Here is a 20155-nt window from a genome sequence, read left to right as displayed (position 1 = left end):
TGTTTTGGCCAGGCCGTCGATAACTTTGGCCGCCGCGCATATTCATGCCATCCAGTCGGAGCCAGGCTAGAATCCCGCCTGGCCATCGCATCATCGGAATGAAAACAGGTTCGCTGGCGAAATGGGTCAATCTTTCAGAACAAGTGTCAGGTTCTGGTGCAACCCACAAAAGATGAGGTTCTCCGACTGGCCGACGCATCTCGACTCCTTTGTGCCCGGCGAAACTGGGCCAGGCGATCTGTTCTAGTTCGATTCGGGGGATTTAGCTGAAATGTGCCGCTGATAGATGGGCGCATGGAATACCATTTACCGTAAACGGCCTGGCTCCTTGCATGCCATGACCCCTTTTTGAGAATGGACTTTGTCAATCCCAAGTCGCCTGCCTGGGCAGCCAGGTGCTCAACTGGGTTTGACAGCCATTGGGGCCATTTGAAAGGTATTTCATGATGGGATTACACTTGTTGAATAACTATTTTATAGAAATCGTCTCATTACGAACACAAGTAGGTTGAGTAATCTCAGATGTGTTAATCTGAGACTTTGGCAGAAGCTGCAAGCGGTTTATCATGTCAGCTTACCATTAATTTTTAACATGTTCTATTGAGGTTATTGACTTGGTAAAGCGATTAAGTCCCAAAGATGTGTTAACAGAATCTGTTTTTCTTCCAAACACAATTTTATTTCAGTTTCCTGTTCTCACGAATATTAATTTTACTTGGAGAAAAGAAAATATCTTTTTGTATATCAGCTGTTCCAGAACTCTATTAAAGCTAATAATTTTCCGTTGTGAAACGTTATTTATAAGCGTCACACACAGGTGTACCACAGAAATCACTTCAGCGTTAATTTGTGTACAATTAACGTTGAAGCACATACGAATTTAGCCTCAAAGCTTAATTTTTAATCAAAATATTAAAGAATTATAAAATGTATCGTTTTAAGTGACAAGTAACTGAGAAGATTATTAGGAGCTAATAAATTGTTCTATTTACTCTGTTATTTTTTAAGAATTTCTCCTTACCGACTGGCATCCCTTATTAAACTGGTAATATCCTAAGAATACTCTATTTACCCTAAGACCCTGTTATCCAGAAGGAAATTTACAAGCTGAAATTGTTTCTTCTGACAATAACCGATGTTAGTCGGATCTGTCCAGAAAATAGACAAAATGGCTGCACTGCACTGCTAACAATTATATCTTTTCAAATGAGCAAAAAAGTATGCAACACAAATCGTTCCCAACAAAAGATGTTCATGTAAAACTGCAGTAAAATAATGTACCAAATCGTTTTTTCCAAATTATATTTAGAAAAATATACAATGTTATTTCTTAAGTCTACAGACAATGCTCGTATTAATGTAAACAGGTTTAACATATTTTTGGTCGATTAGGTTTAAAGATTTTATACATTTCATTTTACGTATTTGGTATGAGTGATTACCTAATCCTAGTCAAAGAACTTGGTGGCAGGGTGCGGTTTTAATGGACTCAGGGCCAATTGACGTTACTAAAATACTAACAATTGCATTTAATGATTGGTTCGATTTCTTGTTAGTCCCAGATTCTCTCTTTAAATTTGAATAGCTAACTAAATCTACATAATTACAGACAGTGTACACTAAAAACTCTGGACCCTAGGATTGCAGGATCCCAGAAATGAGAATCAGTAGACTGAGGACTATCAGGGGACTCGTGGTGGGGACACCACTTCCTCCCCCGTACGACGAGCGGTACTCATCTTCCGGCAGGTATTCCCGGATGTGTCGCGTCTGGTTCATCATCCAGTAGAAGGCCCTCATGTTGCCCAGTCGCTTCAGTTCGTCCCCTACATCGTTTCGGATCTTGGCATTGTACTCATTCAGCATACGCTTCTCCGCCGCACTGAGAAGTGTGCTGTCGATCAGCTTGGGCTCATAGGGCACCATCGTGACGTCCTGGAATGCAAGGAAGTGTGTTCCGCTGGGATGGATGTGTCCGGTGTCCACCACCTCCAGCACGTTCTTCAGGCGGACGCCGAAGTCATCGCGCTTATAGTAACCAGATTCTAAGGGTTAAAAGGGATTAGTTAGGGATTAGGTGGAAAAGTTCCATGACAACTCACCGCTGGAGAAGAAGTAGCCCTGCTTGAAGTGGAAACTGCTGTTCTTGCCATAGGCAACGGATATGGGAGCTGTTTTTGAAAAGCAAATCTTCTATTATTCAATCCAATCCATTTAAAAAGAACCCTCTACTCACGTTCCTCCACGGAGCTAAAGGAACCAATGCCATGGCCCGTTGCCTGTGGATAGTCCGTCATGTCCTTCCACACCATGCTACGCACCACGGCGTCCACCTCGGATGGCTTCAGATCCGACGGAAACTTGAGCTGCGTCAGGTGGAGAATTCCCGCCAGCACATTCGTATACACCTTCTTCATCTCCTGCGTGGGTTCTCCGAAGATAAACGTCCGCGAGACGTCCGTGGTGCCCTCCAGATACTGACCCCCGGACTCGATGACCAACAGACTCTGGTCAGAGACCTCGATGTTGGTCACATTGCTGGATATGTAGTAGGGCAGGGCGGAGTGCTCTCCATAGGCCACCACCGTTCGCAGGGACAGGCCCTTGGAGTGCTTCTGCGAGAGACGCCACAGTTCCACCTCGTACTTGATCTTCTCCTCGGTCCACTGCTCCGTGTGGAACCTGGTCTCCAGGTTGCTCAACGCCTCGCATATGGCCGCCCCATCCCGGATGTGCGCCCTCCTCATTCCCTCCTGCTCGTCGGAGTTCTTCTGCGCCCTCATAAAGATAATGGGTGAGATGTGCCACACAACGATTTTGCCCGGCATGGAGGAGTATATGGCCTCCGAGGCGCCTGGATCCTGCACACAAGGTGCGGACACAAGGACACGCTTCCAGAGCTGAGCGTAGGTACGGATGTCACTCCAGATCTGATTGTACTCCTTGATCCTGTGGGGAACACAAAAAATAGTAATCATATTATGAAATCTTTGTAAGAACATCTGCACTGATATAATAATAGTATACCGTAGTATTACATAGCATGTTGAACCCAAAATTTCGTATATAATATTTAATGCAAAACATATTAAAATGTATAATTTGACATTAATATATTTATGTCTATATAGATAGATAGTATCTATTAGAAACGATGTTAGTCATATTTGAACCACTTTAATTTGCTGTAATGTTTGACTTGACACATTTTTACTTAAGATTAATAAAAGCGAAATGGATATAAATGAAATCGAAAACATTTAAATGTACTATTTAGATTTACTTCGATTTTGGTTACCGTATACTTACTTTACACAATCTGCATTGAAGCATTCTGTGCGCAGATGGAGATCTATGTCCAAACTGATCTTCGCATGAGCCACATAAAAGAATATATCATCTTGGCTGACAATGGCGTATGACTGTTGGGGAAACGGAGATATGTTTGTCAAGCTTGTATTATTTCTTAAAAACTAGTATTAAGAAAAGTAGACCCACCTTCACCACTGGCGTGTAGGGAATGTCTGTGCCCCGGATGTTAAGCAGATAGGCCACCTCGGTCAGGGAGGTGACCACCATGGCATCGCAGCCCAGGTGCGCTAGTCGCTTCCTCAGCTCCTTGACCTTGTCCTGCCACTTCTCGCCGGCGTACCGCTTCTCGTGCACCTTTATCACCTGGTTCTTCGGCGTCTCTGGCCGCTCGGAGCCCCAAATGTGATCCACCAGGTTGGTGTTGATCTTGACCAGCTTGAGCAACTTGCCGTCCAGCTGGCGTTCCCACTCGATCCACAGGGAGTGGGGCACCAGATGAGGATCGGCGCCCACACGTTTGTCGAAGCCTATGTGACTGCCCAGCCAGTCGGCCACGGTGACGTTCCCGCTGATCAGATAGATCTCCCAGTCGCACTCCAGCTCTCCATCGGCCTGCTGGGCATATCGGTCCTCCACCCACATGGCTGCTCCCTTATTGGCCACGGCAGCAAAGGCCCGCACTCCCGTGAACCCGGATAAGTAGCGTAACCTCTGATCCCGCACCGCCACCTCCGTATTGAGATGCTCGTCCGTGGAGGGCAGTATGTAGCCATAAATCTCGGGACCCTGCAGCGTGGCCCTAATCTGCATTTGTTCGCGCATCGCCATCAGGCGATTGTGGTGGTCGCTCATGGGCTGGATCTGCCAAATAAACAGGTAAGTAAATAAAGACATATACATTCTGAAAGAATCCCAACTCACATGTTTGGCCTTGCGGTACTGGCAAATCTCCCGATGATAGCCTTTCGGTTTATCCGCCGCCACGAAGCCCACGACTGCAAACAATTCAAGGGCGTAAAAAACAAAACAAAATATTTGCGAATCGTAAAAGATGTTGATAAATAAAATTTAAATTGTTGCCATTAGTATTTGTGTTCGTTATGCTTATTTATTAATGGCCAAAATAGCGGTTCGAAAATAGCATCAAGTGCGTCACGAAGCCGCACAAATTTCCCACGCTCGTTAAACGGCCATGCGACGCGACTTTTACTAAATATAATATGGAATATTTTTGCAGAAGTGAGCCATGGCACCTCCGTAGTGACATTCTGACATTTCGTTTCACTTTTTGGACCACCTGACTCTACGCTGCGTATGCGTAATGGAACTTTTGCTCGACTTGTTCTGGGTTTCCAATCGAAACATATAGCAGGGCGGTTACTGTATACCGTATATCAGTGATTGGGTTGTCAAAACAGGGAGACAGACCAGCTGACAAGTGAGTGAACGAGTGTCAGCATCCTGGCCAGCTTTTCAAGCACGATTTGTCAAAGTTTTTTTTAAAAATTATCAAACAGAACGAATGCGAATGTTTGCCATATGGACAGAGGCAAAGTACATATATTCAATTGATTTATTAAGCCGCAACCGGCGACATGGTAGACCAAAAATAAAAATTAAAAATAAGCATTAAAGTTCCATTGAGGGCATAAAGATTATGAAATACAGTTGGCCATTTTATACCAATAAATTGTTCATGAAAATTTCAATAAGGGACCTTCAAAATGCTATAGTTCTTGTTTTTGCAATAATAGTAAAGTAGTTTCAAGAGCATTCCATCTTCGTCATGACTAATTCAGACACGTTTCCTTGTTTATATTTTCCTTTCTGTTTAAGTGGAAATATTTGGGAATTAATTTTCTTGTTAATAGCCACATACTCATCTCTTCGAAATTAGTTTATGTGACTTAAAGAAATATATGCGATAAAAAATCATAGGCGGGGGATGGTAGACCAACATCCAGTTGACACAGCTGACTTTGCGTTTGTAAAAATAAACATTATGCCATTTGGCACGAGATGGTCATGACGCACTGTAGCGGGGATATCTAATCGAAGGCTGAAACACCGGGGGGCAAAAGGAATTCAAGTTCCTGGGGCCATGTGCGAAACATTTTTCGTTTACACAACTGGCCAAAAATACCGTAAATCGATCAAAAGTCCATAAAATCAGCATCGCCATGGGTCGGCCTTAAAATAACATAGTAATCGGTGGTCGTACTCACCCAGCAAGATGCTCAGCGCCAAGCGCCAAATCCATTTGGCTGTCGTCATTGTTTTTATTTGCACTTAAAATTTCCCGCGATGTACTATTCCGTACTCGAAGTCCGTGGAACTGTTTGTGTTTGCCAGAATGGGATCTTCCTGCCTTGTGCACTTTTGCGAATAGTTCCCTTTTTTCGAGTAAACAAATCAAACGGCTGCAATTAATGATCTGAGTTAGTGGCGAGCGAGATCGTCGGAATGGTAATGGATGTAGAAATGGAAGTGGGAATGGGACTGCACTTTTCCGGTTAATGACCGCAACGTGCCACATGTTGCACCTAGCTTTGCAGGGCGGTGTGGCAGATATGCCAATCTAGAGGGTGATGGCCTCGCCCGGCGCTTTCTTCTAATTGATATGCCGTGCACCGTCTGACCAACTTCTAGTCCCTGGGGTTATAACTCATCTGCTGGCGACATTTGTATAAATAGCCATGATATCAGTCCGTTTAGGAATTTATAACTTCCGCTACTGGCGGGACGCTTTTGAATTCGGTCTTTCTTTTTTGGTAAACACCAATTTGGCAACTATTCAGTTTGGGGTTCTTTTCTGTAGCTTAGCCAAATATACTTAATTGCTGACTTAATTAATCAAGCGTAAAGCTGAACAAATCGTGCTGGAATTGAGCAACCAATTCCAAAATGTGTGGGTGCCTGGGGAAGTGGTTGGGATTCCAAGTTCCGAACTCTAAGGCCAACCTTATAGGGCAGCTAAACAAGGGCAGCGAATTAAAACCGGGGTTTCCAAACGCACATATGGCAGTCAAACCAGATTGATTTTGATTGAGGAACATCCCAAGAGATCACGTGCTTCACATTAAAACTTTTGCTAAACTGTCAATAAAACAACTCAATTGCTTTGCCATTTTTACGCCATAGCGATTTCCATTAACATATTTCGAAATGACCAAGAAATGGTTTTAATTTCGATGTCGTTTCAGTCATTTCAGTTTCAATTGAGCGATTGAAAAACAATTTCGCCGCCTGGGCGTTACTCGACTATTAGAGGTAATTTGTTGCTGCTACCATTGTACGGGTGGCCTTTTTATTGTCGTGGTATTGGCGACAGATATGGCGAATCCAACGCCCCACATGCCATTCACAAAGTAAGTAACTACATAGTATAAATAGTACAACCCACGAAAGCGCTTCCAGCCACCGCAATGAATATGGCTTGCGAAAGGCCATTGAAAGGCATCGGAAATAATGGCATTAAATAAAAGTTAAGCAAATTCGCCAAGTTGTGGGCGCTCGTCATCGACAAATAGACATACATATGAGTATGTGAAAGTGGCAAATGTCCCTGTAATCCGCCTCCGGCTGGCAATTATACGCTTGACTTTGGCACCAAAACAAGATGATGCTCTAGTTATCATCGCATATATCAATTTGCATGTGCTTGCGATGCCAATTTGTTGCCATAGAGTGCATCCAGTGCCAACTGGCTGACTGCCCTTAGATCTTGGTTATATCACAATGTACTGCTAGACAGAAAAACCCCCTTAAATGGGGGAATAAACACGGGATGCAACACCTGCCGACAAGTTATATTCGGCCTTTTGTTTACGTTTCTAATTGGGGAACATTTCTTTTTGAAATTGGGAGCAAGGTGGTCTCATTTGTTTTCTTCTCAAACAAAATGCAGCGCCTTCTATTTCGATTTCACTGCCGCCGCTGACTCACTCAAAGCACATAGTTAAGCAGGGTTGCCAAAAAAAATCACAAGAACCCCCCGCCAGAAAACACATAGATCTGCCAGTCTATTTTGTACGCTATTTGTAGTTGGTTGATTTTGAATAAAACCGAATTTTGCGCCAAACGCACACCTTGAGCGTCACGAATTTGAAATCTTATTCACGGCAATTGCACATTAATAACAAGCGGACCACAGCGCGTATGGGTGACGTGCTGACAGCGTTGCGTATACGCAGCGTGTACCGCCAAGTTTGCACAGCTGTCCGAAATAGCAGCGGAATTTCAGAACTATCTACCTTTGGCGGTTCCGAAAGAACCACAAACACACACACTGTTTTTTATTATTATTTTCTGAGTTATAAACCGCGGGAGGAGCGAATCCAAGCCAACCGCACGCGTGTAAAGCAACAAGCAAACTGAAAAACTTTTGATGTTGCTATTTTGTTTTTTTCGAAATGTGTGGCAGATGAAAAAGCGCTGGCACACACCCACAGAGTGAGTAAGATATAGAGAGAGAGAGACGGAAAGAGAGGTTAGAAGCATGCATGCATAGACTGTTTAATCGGGAAAATAATGGCTTGGGGAAAAGCGAAGGAAAAGCGAGGGAAAAGCGAGGGAAAAGCGGGGGAAAAGCGTAGGAAAAGCGGAACAGCTGAGCGAGAGCTTTGGCGTTAGACGCTCGCCAGACAAAAGTCCGGAAGAAAATGGGAAAAGTCTCCTCTGCTCGACTGCAGCACAGTGGTCGCTCTTCCATGGACTGCAACCCAATCCTTACCCATCCAATCCCAATCCACACCATCACAATGGACTTGTGACAACTTTGTGCGACTTGCATTTCCATCTGGCCAAGTGGAGCAGGCAATGACGTCGTTGAGCCCTCCATGGAGTTTAAGTTTTGCAATCGACTGTTTTCAATGGAATCGCTAGAACTCGATGCTGTCAATTGGTATTTTATTGCTTTTAAATTGATTGTTCAAAGGCGTCGGAAAGCGAAGACCACTGTGCGGGCCATTGCATAATCCCTCGTAAACAAATACATATCCGAACTGACGAGATGAGCTCTTAATCTGGAAATCACTTTGTTTATTTCATTCGGTCACAAAGCGAGCGCCTTTCCACTCTGCTCATTTAGCTCATTTACACAGAGACTGCCACTCGATTTTCCGATGAAAAGCGGAAAATGATGGGAGTGCCGAGTGGCGGGCGGGAGATCAATGTGCTCTTATTTATTATGTTGCAAGCTCGCTCTCCCTTTCCACTCTTCATTTCGATCGCCCTGCTCTCGATTTATTATTAACTAATTAAAAATCGACTTTGAAGCATGCCGCCAAGTGGCAAATAAGCTTTTGATCAATACGCCTGACAAGCAATTAGGCGTGCGGTTGCCATGGGTTTTTCACTTCTACGTAGTTTACCAGTAAATCATTTCTGGTTAACCTCTATAAAGTTTAATCTTGTGGCTTTAGTAGGTGAACCGCATCCAGACTAATAGAACACATTTCTTATGTATAATGCAACAGTTTTCCTAAGGTTTTTAACACATACATTTGGTTACTAACATTCCTAGCTATCATAAGTATCTTCAAATGTCTAAGTGGTTCATAATTAGAGTTTTTAATTTTAATGACCATGGAAAACATGGAAAATAAGTTTTTTGCTAATAGGGCGTTACTTACAAAGTTATGATGCACCTAAAAGTCTTTTGACAAAACGGCTTCTTCACTTTGCATTACCACCTACGGTAAAGAAGACAAGTCAATAACTTTTTGCAAAAAATGTTTAACTAAGGTGATAAAAAATATGTTTAAGCATGGTTACTTAAAAGAGCATACCACGTTCCATTTTAAAAACTGGTTGACGAAAAGTTTGTACTTTAAATATTTTTTTAATTGTTTAATAACACTCGGTTAACTTTTTAAGCTTGACTGTAATTACACCCTTTTATTCTTAGTAACTGCGTTCGGGACTACCTAATTTGGTACTGTCCAAAAATTGCTCAAACATATATCAAACCTAGAAAACTTTTTTTCTTAGTGCACAGACTGTCCAACACAGCCAAAAAGTATGCCACGCGTTTTACAAAACCCATCCCATAAATACTCTACAAACATTATCAATCGAAAATATTTATTCTGACTTCTCATCAGACTCAATAAAAATGTGCTTAACTATAAAGAAATGTCTAAATATAAATATTTTTGTCAAACTTTTGCAAAATCTTAGGGGCTAAGGTGCATTTAAAATTAAACAGTATGGCAAATGATTTCGTTTCGATTCGATTATTCGTTTGATTTGCTTGCAGCTGCTCTCAGTCAACAATTTAGAAACCAAAATAAACAGCCAGCAGTAAAAGCAGGCTGAGTCATCCTCGCAATATGAAAGTTAATAAATATTTACAGGGCACCATTTACGGGGATCATGGTCTACAGGCATTCGTCGGTCTCCTCATTGCCCATGGGTAAGATGACGGGAGTTGAGAGATCCACATCGAGCAGCTTCATCTGGACATTGTCCTCGTCTTGGACGTCTTTGCCCAGGCGCTGTTCCTGCATCTCGATGTCCAAGGTGCCGTGCTGCCGCTGGAACGAGACCACGAAGATCACCAGCGAGGCCACGATGAAGATCACAGCGGTGCCGGAGCACAAGGCTATGATCAGGGTGGACCGGTAGTTGGAGGGTCCCGAGAGCTGGGCCGAGTGCTCATCAGCGGAGTTGCTATCGAAGGTCTGACCAGCATCGTGGGGAGGATAGGAGACCAGTGGAGTGGCGGTGCTATCATCGGAAGCGGACTTTGCTTCCTGCACAATGGGCTCTTTTTCCTCCTCCGAAGAAATCGATTTTTCATCTGATTCATCGCTGTCTTTCTCCTCCGCAGAGTCACTATTATCTTTGGGGAAGATAATTTCTTTACCTGGCTCCTCAGTGATATTTTCTTCTTTGTTGGCCTCTGAAGATGTCTGAATGGGAATTGTGGGTTCTTTAAGATCGACTTGGTCAACTGAAACTTCTTCCTTAGGTTCCTCTTCGCCTATCTGGGCCACTTCTGGGACAGACGCCTCGGTTGTCTCGGCAACTTCAGCTTCTGTGTCTTCTGGATCTGCGGCCTCCACAATGGTCTCTTCCGAAGCAGTGACGCCCTCCACTTGAGCCTCCATTTCCGCCTTGGCCTCGGCTTCCACCTTCTTCTCGATCTCCTCATTTGGCTCCACAGAAGATTTAGTGGTTTCCACGTTGACCAAAGGAGCTGGTGAAGTCGAAGTTTTGGTTGGTGTCTCATCATCGTCAATGGAGTTTTCGTTGATCTCATTTAGCTTGTCATTGGACTCCTCCAACTGGCGGTCCTCACGATCAGCCTGGGGTTCCTCGGAAGGCTGAATCTCTGGTTCCTCGGGCACCTCCGGTGCAATTTCAATGGGAAGCGGGTCTTCCACACCCTGTTTCTTGGTCACTTGGTGCTTGGCCTCCTCATAAGCCGGAGGCACAGGAGTGCTATCCTCGTCAATCTCCAATCTCTCGTGCTCCTGCTCCAGGGCCAACAGATTGGTCTTGGTGATGGGCTGTTCGGTGATGGCTCGATCTTCGTTGAGAATCACGGAAACCAGATCACTAGTGACGTTGGGCAATGGCCGGATGCGACTTTCCAGTTGCTCACTGGACACGGCAATGTTGTCTGTGACTGCCTCTGGTTCCTCCGACTCCTCGGCTTGGACGGGCTTCTTCTCCTCTGCAGCATCAAGAGTTTTGGGTTCACGAGCACTTAGAACAGCAACTGCGCAAAATGTATTTAATTAGATATGTTCTTTTGGAAATTAACAAATAATTTTAACTTACTCTCTTGATTTTGGAGTGCAGCTTCAGCGGCCTTTTTAACTTCTTCGATAATGGGATCCACTGGGGAAAGCGCATCTTCCACCTCACTGTTCACATCATTTTTGATATCCTGTTCCAAAGTTCCGCCATACACCGATACAAAATTGTCTGTGGGCTCAACAGGATCGGCAGGACTAACTTCCTCTTCTTTGGGTTCTTCCACAGGATGAGCAGGAGTTGTTGCATTCAGGATCGGTTGTTCTGTCGTGGATGAACTCTCTTCCAACTGGATAGGGAGTGTGGTGGTGGGCTCTGCCACTTCTTCTATTTCTGGAGACGCCGAGGTTGACTCGACTAAAACGATAAAAGTGGAAAGCAGTTGATTAGAATATCAGTAAGTTCATTATTCACTTAAATTGGAAAGTTTCTTAAAGATATTTCTTTAATGATGGCCATTTAGTCAATACACAAACCATCAGTAAAAGTAATGTAACATGTAGAAAACTTAGCGTAAGATGTCGAAAACAAATTGAACCAATCTGAAGATGAATTCCTCCGAACCGGAGTGAAATACGAACCGAACCTTAAACCGGAAGGATAAACTTATTTGTTAACCCCGTTTAAATTCGGAACCTTACCGCAGCTTTGTTAACTGGAACTCACAGCTCCTAAATTAAGCAGACTTCTGTAAAATCTATCTTTTGAAAAACCATTTTGGAAATTGTTGCTTTTTAATTTTTAAATTTAATGATAGTATACCAAGCAAAGCGATTACACATTACCCACAGCATTCAGTTAATATTTTAAGAATTAAATAATCAAGGGTGAATTAAATAATCAATACAATTTTCCTTCGAGTTTCGACTGAAGAGATTTCTGTGACATCCCGAATATGAATAAGATTTCAAGATAGTTGCGTGTCAAGAATTTAAATGATACATATGGACATCTAAAAAAATATATGTAAAATTAAAACTGTCTTCGTTTTAAAGGAATTTATGAAGTTTGTACTTTCAAGTCATGAGTTTAAATCATGTTTTTTGTTGAAATATAATATATTGGGTTGGCAAGAAAGTCATGTCGTTTTTTTTCAATATTTTCAAAGATGATTTATTTATATCAGGACTTATAATTAATCAATTATGTATTGGCCGTTTTGTTCGACCACTAATGACCATCTCTCGGGCAGCTGCATAATTCCGCGCTCGAAGAACTTTTGGTCTTTTCCAGCAAAGAATCGAGACAAGTGGTTTTCGACAGCCTCATCTGAATCAAAGTTTTTACCATTCAAAGAGTTTTGAAGAGAGCGAAACAAATGGTAATCTGAAGGTGCTAAGTCCGGACTATAAGGTGGATGTGGTAGCACTTCCCAATTCAGCTCCGTTAATTTTTGCCGAGTGACCAAAGATGTGTGGGGCCTAGCGTTGTCATGGTGAAAGACTATACCCTTGCGATTAGCTAGTGCCGGCTCCTTTTCTTTAATTTTTTCCGCCAAATTGGATAGCTGGCGACAGTACACATCTGAATTGATGGTTTCATTCCGTCCCAGCAGCTCAAAGTGCACTACACCCTTCCAATTCCACCAAACAGACAGCATAACTTTCCTCTGATGGATATCGGCCTTTGATGTGGCTTGGGCTGGCTCATCTTTCTTGCTCCATGATCTTTTTCGTTGGACATTATTGTAAACAACCCACTTTTCGTCGCCAGTAATGATCCGCTTCAAAAAAGGATCGTTTTCAATCCGTTGCAGCAGAGAATAGCAGATGTTGATACGCTTAGTTAGGTGAATTTCCTTTAAGTTATGCGGAACCCAAACATCGAGCTTGCTTACGTAGCCAAGTTTCTTCAAATGGTTTTCAACCGTTGTATGCGACACACTGAGCTTCTCTGACATCTCCCGCGTTGAATAGCGCCGGTTTTCATCCAGCAAAGCCTGAATTTGTTCGTCAAAAACGGCCGATGGTCGACCAGAACGTGGGGCGTCTTTAACTCCAAAATCTCCAAGCCTGAATTTGGCAAACCAGCGCTGACATTGGCGATCACTCATGGCATCTTTACCATACACTTCGCACAATTTTTCGCGAGCTTCGACCGCTTTTTTTCCTTTTCGGAAGTAAAAAAGCAAAATATGCCGAAAATGCTCACTTTGGTCCTCCATGTTTAATTTGCTATAGCTTCCACAAATGTTATCGAATAATTACCAAATTTTCGTCGATAGTACCTAAGACAATAAGCTTTAAAACGATACTAAAAAGTGTGACCCTGGTGCTCGATTAGTCGTAAATAAATTAGATTAAAAACGATTACTAAAAAAAACGACATGACTTTCTTGCCCACCCAATAATTGAATTATTCAAAACTCAAGACATATATACTTCGAGACGGGAACAGCACTCGTTTTTACGAAAAGATTAAGAAGATTCATGGAAATGTGATTATGGCTTGTTCGCCGAAGAAACCCTCCGTGTTTCAGATAAGTTATATTATTAATAACACAACTTTACAGCGATGACTAGGCGCGGCTTTCTCCCCAGAAATTGAGAACACGTCGCAAGTACTTAACCAGAAATGGAAATAGGCACGGATAATATTAAAAGCTTCTCCCAAACTTTCCCCGAAAATATCAGAATGCATTTAAAGGCGGAAATTAATAAAATGTATTTTCGAACGATGTTAATAGAGGCTACATTGATAAACTTCCCATTTAACGCGCTAATAAACAAATATTACAGTCATATCATAGACGAGTGCCATTAGGCCTTTTCGATGGGTTCTTTATGGCCCCGATGGGCCGATTGGGTGTCTGTCGACAGGCAACATCGATACGGCCCATTCATAGCCACATCTAGGCGGCTATCACATTTTCTCACACATTCATTCACAACTGGGTCCCAGAGTACCAGGCCTGGTAGCCCAATACTACCCGATCAACCCGAATTCTCCTCCGGAGACGTTCGCCCGCGCCCATTACTCAAAACGCTTGGCCACTTGGATGGGGGGACGGGTGGCAGTGATTAAAATTCCAATCACACACACCAGACACCACCAACAAATCGAGGAATCCCAAATTAGTAACCAAATAAACAAACCAACGAGACCGGGCAACCCAGCCTGTCGCATTGTGTGCCTATAAAGTAGCTGACTTATTTATGAGGGGACATCTATTCCAGTTCCCCCATCCCATCCCATCCATTCTGGGTCGGAATCCCTAAGAAGATGCAACTCGTTTCGTGGAAAAGCGGAATTATTAGATGCTCTGCATGAGATATGCATGGGCGGTCGGTCCATGCCCATTTCTATTCCAATTCACAGTCCCTTTACCAATCCCTTGGGAACGAATGCCAAGGAACAACAAATAGCTACAATATCACCAGAGACTGTCTTTGGGTCTTAAAATGGGACAAAGCATGCCGCACAAACGAAAACAAAGAAGCGGCCAAATGAGGAAAATGGCATTTAGAGGAAAACTACACGAAATCGATTTTGTTTGGCTACGCAGCTTGCCGCAGTTGCAGATGGAGATGAAGATACAGATACAGATGCAGATGCCGATGCAGTGACCAAAACCAGGCCAGTGTCAGCTGTCAGACCCTTTTCTTTGGTATGGGTGTGCCTTAGAAATTATGTTTTCGATGTCCAAGTGAGAGAAATTACATGTCTAACACAGGGTAACATGCCAACAACACGCCACATGATCAATGATCCTTTAATTTCGAGCTGGGTCCGTTTATAATTTATAAATATGATATGGGTTTGTTCACCCCGATTACTGCAACTTTAGTGCCATTAAACTCTCCCTCGATCGGCGAGTCTTGAGTGCCATTAAACTCCCCCGCCTCTCCCGAGTCCTGAGTTAATCCCCCATCCTAAAACGGAACCGATATCTTCGCCTTATCGCACAGTTTGAACTGCGGTGACCGCCTCAATTGGCCTGTTACCAAACATTATTGAACTTTCGCACGCTGCCGGCGAGCAGGGAGTGCATTTTCAGTTGCCGATGGGGGCATTTGTATGACACCCAAGTGCCACCGTTTGGGTTTTGGCTGGGGGAATCGAGGGAATTGAGGGAGCTCTGTGTCGCCCCTTCCGCGGCAGTGGCATAATTACGCTTGTTTTGAACCATGCCAAGCCAAAGCCCAGCAAACGGGGAAAATCGCTATAAAGCCACCACAGTACACCGCATCGCACGGCATCAGAAGATATAATATAAGTATATAAGTCAAAGGCCTGATGCGACCGCAGCAAGTGATTACGACAATCACGATGATGGGGAGACGACAATGCAGCCCCAGTCCCTGGGATGCCTGGGATGAGATATGCCCACCATATTATACTCGCTATATCTATACTCACTTGGCTGAGCCGAGCACGAAGCCAGCAGGCAGGCGAAGATCACGAAGAGCAGCGGCGATCCCTGCTGAAGATGCAGCCTGTTTCTGGAGGAGCTGCAGCTGCCGCGGCTCTTAGAAATACTGGCCATATTGAGTGACTGATTGATTAGGTTGTCGCTCCCAGTTTGACGGGCCCGAAATCAACTGGCCAACACGCACACAAACACTTTTGAACACGGGATGCGCACAGATACTCGGCTGCAGATAAAGAATATACAGCTGCACTTCCTTGAGCGACTTTTTCAGCTGTTGCTATAACTTCGATTTGACTCCGGTTTTCAGGGGCCTTTTCGAGGGGTTTCCAGACTTATAGACGACCACGCACGACGACCGAACGCGTTGGCCACTCGCAAAGAACTAAAGTTGAGAACGCGTGCGCTCTGGAATTTTGTGTTGCTGCCGTCGCCGCTGATGTTGCTGCTGCTTGTGTTGCTGCTGCTTTTGTTGCTTCTGCTGCTGCTGCTGTGGCAGGCAATGCATGTGCTGCGGTCGTATATTGATGACGACGTCGGTCCCTTGCCCTTCACTTCCCTCTACCTACTATAGCTGCCCCTTCTACTGGCAGATCCATCATATGCCTTGGCCTGGGTTTATTTGCTCTCCGGGTAATAATAGGGCCTGGCAGGCAGGCGGCTTCTGCTTCTACTTCTGCGGCAAGTAAGTGGGCTGCTCGGCCCTAAAAACTCCCCATCGTACTTATGTGTGTTGGTCTGATAAGTGCAAGTGCCTAGCGCCGGCCCCAAACCAAAGCAAAGCAAACCAAACTGAAACCAACATTTTGGCTCGGCTGTGGCCAGCTCTTCAGATCCACAACGTCATCGTCATCGAGCCCCTCATTGTGCGAGTGTTTGGCAGCCAATTCGCTCGCAGGCGTTCTTCCCCCTCCCCATCCTATCCTCCCTTCGAACTTGGACCAGTCGGCTCTACCTAAGGCCCTATGTCCATGCCACACACCTATCCCTAGCCCCATCCCACTGCCCTCGGCCCAGCACTCTTATTGTTTATTTGGTACAACACAAGAGCTCCAATACAAAGGAGAGCAGGAACAATGAGGGTCTGAGGACTGGCCGGACTAACCAAACATATAATATCACCTACGATCAGATAGGAAGTGTAATTGGGGCAGTAAAAAATCTAAATTCAAAGTGATATGATAAGATTCCCTGGGTATCGTGGGTCAAGTACTTAAAAGTGAAGTTAATCTATATTTACCAAGTGAGAGAAAATCATTGCTTGAAAAATGGAACCACATTTAAGTGGTTATAGTTTAAAGGGGTAAAGTTTTAATTATCTATTTATCTTGAATCTATTTCAAAGAAAATGTATAGAATTAGTAAATAAAGGTTCTAACGGCGCATAGCTTTTCTTTAAATATCATTAGGTATTTCTTCGTTATAAGTTATTATCAGTGATGGATCCAGCATTTGGTTGTGGGGGAATACCAAAAAAATTTGTTGAGTAGAAATAATAAATTAGGAAAAAATACATGTTGCAGTATACTTTTTAACCCGTATGGGGGTAATCTATCTTTCATATCCCCCGTTGATCCGCGCAAGGTTATTATAAATAATTATAATATAACGTATTTACAAGATCTACGGTCAAAAGAAATTTAAATTTGTCGTTTTTTAATTAATTTTATTTAAAACTTTTATATTTAAGGTCCAAGAATGCAAGTAATACTAAAAAGAAGATATAAAAAAGTTATTAGTTCCAAACAAATTTTGAACACTTCAACAATATTTTTTAAGACCCCATAACTGACAACCATTTGAGCAGCTGGAAACTCAATTACTCTCTCGGTGAATATAGGTTTTCCTTGGCTAATCATGACCAATCCATGGCAAGCCGTCGAATGACAGCTGCCTCGAATCAATTTTCAGCCTCTCCAGTTTTGTTTGTGAATGATTTGGCTCGCCTGAGTCCGCCCAGACAAAAGCGGGGTACCATCAGAATCAGAACCAGAACCCGGGTGGAGTGCCCCTCAGCTTCTAAGAGCTGCGGTCCACGGGGGTCTTTCCCGGCCAAGTGACTGAATGGCTGATGGTCTGGTAGGTCGACCAACTACTCGGATGTCTGGCTGCCTGACAGAATGCCCAAACTTCTCGTACGCCTGTTGACGACGACATCGACCACAGGGGCTTTACCTACTCACTCGCACTCAGTTCGCTATATAGTTGTTTTGAGCTTTTCTCGAAGTGGCCGGTTGTCGTGTAGGCTTTCCCTGCAACATTTTCCATTACGTGATGTGGCCATTTCAATGGGCTGGAGCCGCAGTCTGCCCACTGTTTATCTTTTATTGATTATGCCAGCAGCAGCCGCAGGTAACCCCAGCCGGAAAATTTGCCTGATGTGAGCGAGCGCGCGCCTTCAGATTCAATTTAGTCGTTAAATATTTAGATTTTGTTATTGCTATTGCCGTCGTGGCTCTGCGGTGGACGGTATGTGGTGGATAGGGAAAGATGGACGACGGACTGGACGGCAACAGGAAGGAATCAATTGGTTTCCCTTTGAGTAACCACGCTTAGTCATGACGAAAACGTCGGCACTTCCTCCTGAGGCCTCGTAGTGTTCCTTTTGTTGTCTTCGGAGTCGTGGGGAGGCGGCTTTTTGTTATTGAGATTTCGTTTTCTGCTTTATTTGTAGCTATTCGCCTTTTTACGACCGCCGATTGCCTTGTTTGTCCGGCTAGCCGGCAGTTGTAAATATGCTGCGGCCGTGAGTCAGGCAGGCGCGGGCCTAAGTCGAGTAATTAGCGAGCCAGACTCCCAGGTAGACTCCTAGGTAACGACTCCTGGCCAATTCCGTCCTCCCCCTCTGCCTGGTTAGGGAGTTTCAAACCCATCAAGAAACAATTAGCGGAGGATTAGCACAGTGACCTAACGGCTAACTGATCATCCAACACGTAATTTTGTCATTGAGCTGGTGACAGTCATCGTTGGTCGGTTTTCCCACACCGAGAGAAAAGGTTACCAACTTTATAAAAATATATATTTAAGATAATATTATATTATATTTTAAAACGTATTTATGAAATGACCTCAAATGGTCGACGGTCTGCTATTTCTATAAGTTCCTAGGCTGGTCTACATTTTCAAACATCTACAACTTTATAAAATTAAATAAAAAAAAAAAGCGAAAAACTTTTTTAATAAAATTAAGCCCGGTGGGGTTAGCCCACTTATAGCAAGTTCTTTAAAATGTAACGATAAATGTTTTTATGGGGAATAATTAAAGCTACTCCGTTTTTAAATCACTTTTCCCTGCAGGGTTTAATCACATTCGATTCATGATTCCCAGACGTCAACGCAGAGGGCAACGCATTGGTGATAAGCGCCCTTTTGGGATTAGATAAACCTCGTTGGGTCGACCGGAAACCGGACCGGCAATTCCAGAGGGTCTGGTAAAGAAAAAGCGAGTAAAGGAAAAGAAACGAAGGAAAGAAAACGCAACCGAATGCATATCAGAAAGCAGAGCACTCAAAGTGAAATGTCAGCTCATTGTTCGGCGGAAAAGCTAAACGGTCTTTGATTTGTGACCGACACTCAGGCCCGTCTTATGCATTATGCAGATCTTGTCCAGCTCCAGTTTCAAGTTCAATACAAAGTTCACACCACGCAACTGTCAACAGTGAATGACTCTGCGGTCAACGAAAGTGATACCGATTTTCGGGGCCCTGAAATCTGTATACCCTATCTAGAGTTTATGTAATTTGAGTCCCGTTTATCGTTAATTCAGGGACTCAAATCTAGCAGATGTTGAGTTGAGGTATTATAGTGGGGGGAGTTTTCCTCAAACACTTTATTTACATCGCCAATGTTTTGAAATTGAATCGGTTAATATCGCCCAACAGCTCAGTTACTTGCGGTTTAAGCACCAGGTTTAAGAGGAAATAAAACAACCTGGTAAATAAATGAAATATGAACTCATCGTATAATTACCGATGGTTATCCATACCTGTTTACATAATAACTTATACCCTTTGATTGCATCACTCGGGTATCACTTGTGCGGGCAAGCACACAGGCCCAAATAAACAAACAAATTTGGCAATGGAGTGCGACATGGAGTATGCATTATGGAGTGTTTAGGCCTCAATTACATAGAATCCATTAGCCGAAAGTGAAAGAAAGTCAGACGAGGTGGAGGTCTAAAGCTTTGAAAGATGCCCCTGGCCCCGGCCCCAGAGACCCTGTCCCGTTTGATTGCCCGGCTCAAGTGCCCCGACTTTAATTGTCGAAACCAGTTAACTAAACAGTTTACTTGATCCGCCGCAGTCACACGCGACAAACACTCATGTCTCGTGTGTCACAATAGGAATTAGCGTAAACTGTTTTAACGCCAAACAAATGGACATTTGAGCTGTGGGCCATAATCATACTCATATGCGACCCGCCTTGGGCTTTACCCAACGGAGTAGAAGCGATGGGAAAGGTACCATTGTTGGTCAAGGTAGTTGCAGGGTAGTACCTATAAGGAAGGTACCTAAAACTTATAATATAATTAAATTAATTAGTAAATTACCTCTAGTGCAGGTACTTTTTAATTCAATTTATGGTAACAATTGCTTAGTTATTAAATTCTTAACATTCGAAGCTGAGCCAACTTTTGTCAAATTAAATTTGTTTGAAAATGTTTTTAGTCCTTAGGATAATAATTTATCATATCTCATATATCATATC

The 20155-nt window shown here is 43.5% G+C and overlaps 2 protein-coding genes across 3 annotated transcripts; both read right to left on the bottom strand.

Annotated features, from left to right (window-relative positions):
- Nucleotides 1-1285: 1285 nt before the first annotated feature.
- Nucleotides 1286-7709, bottom strand: LOC118877583 (xaa-Pro aminopeptidase 2). Of its 2 annotated transcripts, none has more exons than XM_036816852.3 (8): nucleotides 7566-7709; nucleotides 5538-5705; nucleotides 4234-4307; nucleotides 3499-4173; nucleotides 3310-3422; nucleotides 2237-2949; nucleotides 2103-2171; nucleotides 1286-2045 (listed from the first exon to the last, which is right to left on the bottom strand). In XM_036816852.3, exons 2-8 carry the CDS (start codon nucleotides 5584-5586, stop codon nucleotides 1636-1638), a joined length of 2103 nt encoding a protein of 700 aa, XP_036672747.3. In that variant the 5' UTR covers nucleotides 5587-5705; nucleotides 7566-7709; the 3' UTR covers nucleotides 1286-1635. The 2 variants fall into 2 exon arrangements, with proteins under 2 accessions (XP_036672747.3, XP_036672746.3); XM_036816851.3 differs by having other exon boundaries at nucleotides 5538-5732; nucleotides 7566-7693.
- A 1670-nt stretch (nucleotides 7710-9379) lies between these two features.
- On the bottom strand, nucleotides 9380-15840 carry Dtg (Dpp target gene). The gene is made up of 3 exons (XM_036816906.3): nucleotides 15436-15840; nucleotides 11101-11433; nucleotides 9380-11038 (listed from the first exon to the last, which is right to left on the bottom strand). The coding sequence occupies exons 1-3, from the start codon at nucleotides 15560-15562 to the stop codon at nucleotides 9693-9695; spliced, it is 1806 nt and encodes a 601-aa protein (XP_036672801.3). The 5' UTR covers nucleotides 15563-15840; the 3' UTR covers nucleotides 9380-9692.
- Between the last annotated feature and the right edge of the window lie 4315 nt (nucleotides 15841-20155).

This window comes from Drosophila suzukii, chromosome 3 (assembly GCF_043229965.1).
Source record: "Drosophila suzukii chromosome 3, CBGP_Dsuzu_IsoJpt1.0, whole genome shotgun sequence".
Lineage (NCBI taxonomy): Eukaryota > Metazoa > Arthropoda > Insecta > Diptera > Drosophilidae > Drosophila > Drosophila suzukii.
Note: the sequence above shows the minus strand (reverse complement) of the source record. Positions and strands in the feature narration are given on the sequence as shown.

Excerpts from the sequence above, each read along its gene's own strand:
- LOC118877583 (XM_036816852.3), bottom strand. The coding sequence starts at position 5,586 with ATGACGACAGCCAAATGGATTTGGCGCTTGGCGCTGAGCATCTTGCTG. Across the intron at positions 4,174-4,233 it reads AGTACCGCAAGGCCAAACAT|ATCCAGCCCATGAGCGACCA; the intron begins GTGAGTTGGGAT and ends TTTATTTGGCAG. Across the intron at positions 2,046-2,102 it reads GGGCTACTTCTTCTCCAGCG|AATCTGGTTACTATAAGCGC; the intron begins GTGAGTTGTCAT and ends TTTAACCCTTAG.
- Dtg (XM_036816906.3), bottom strand. The coding sequence starts at position 15,562 with ATGGCCAGTATTTCTAAGAGCCGCGGCAGCTGCAGCTCCTCCAGAAAC. Across the intron at positions 11,434-15,435 it reads TTCGTGCTCGGCTCAGCCAA|TCGAGTCAACCTCGGCGTCT; the intron begins GTGAGTATAGAT and ends TTATCGTTTTAG. Across the intron at positions 11,039-11,100 it reads TGCACTCCAAAATCAAGAGA|TTGCTGTTCTAAGTGCTCGT; the intron begins GTAAGTTAAAAT and ends CATTTTGCGCAG.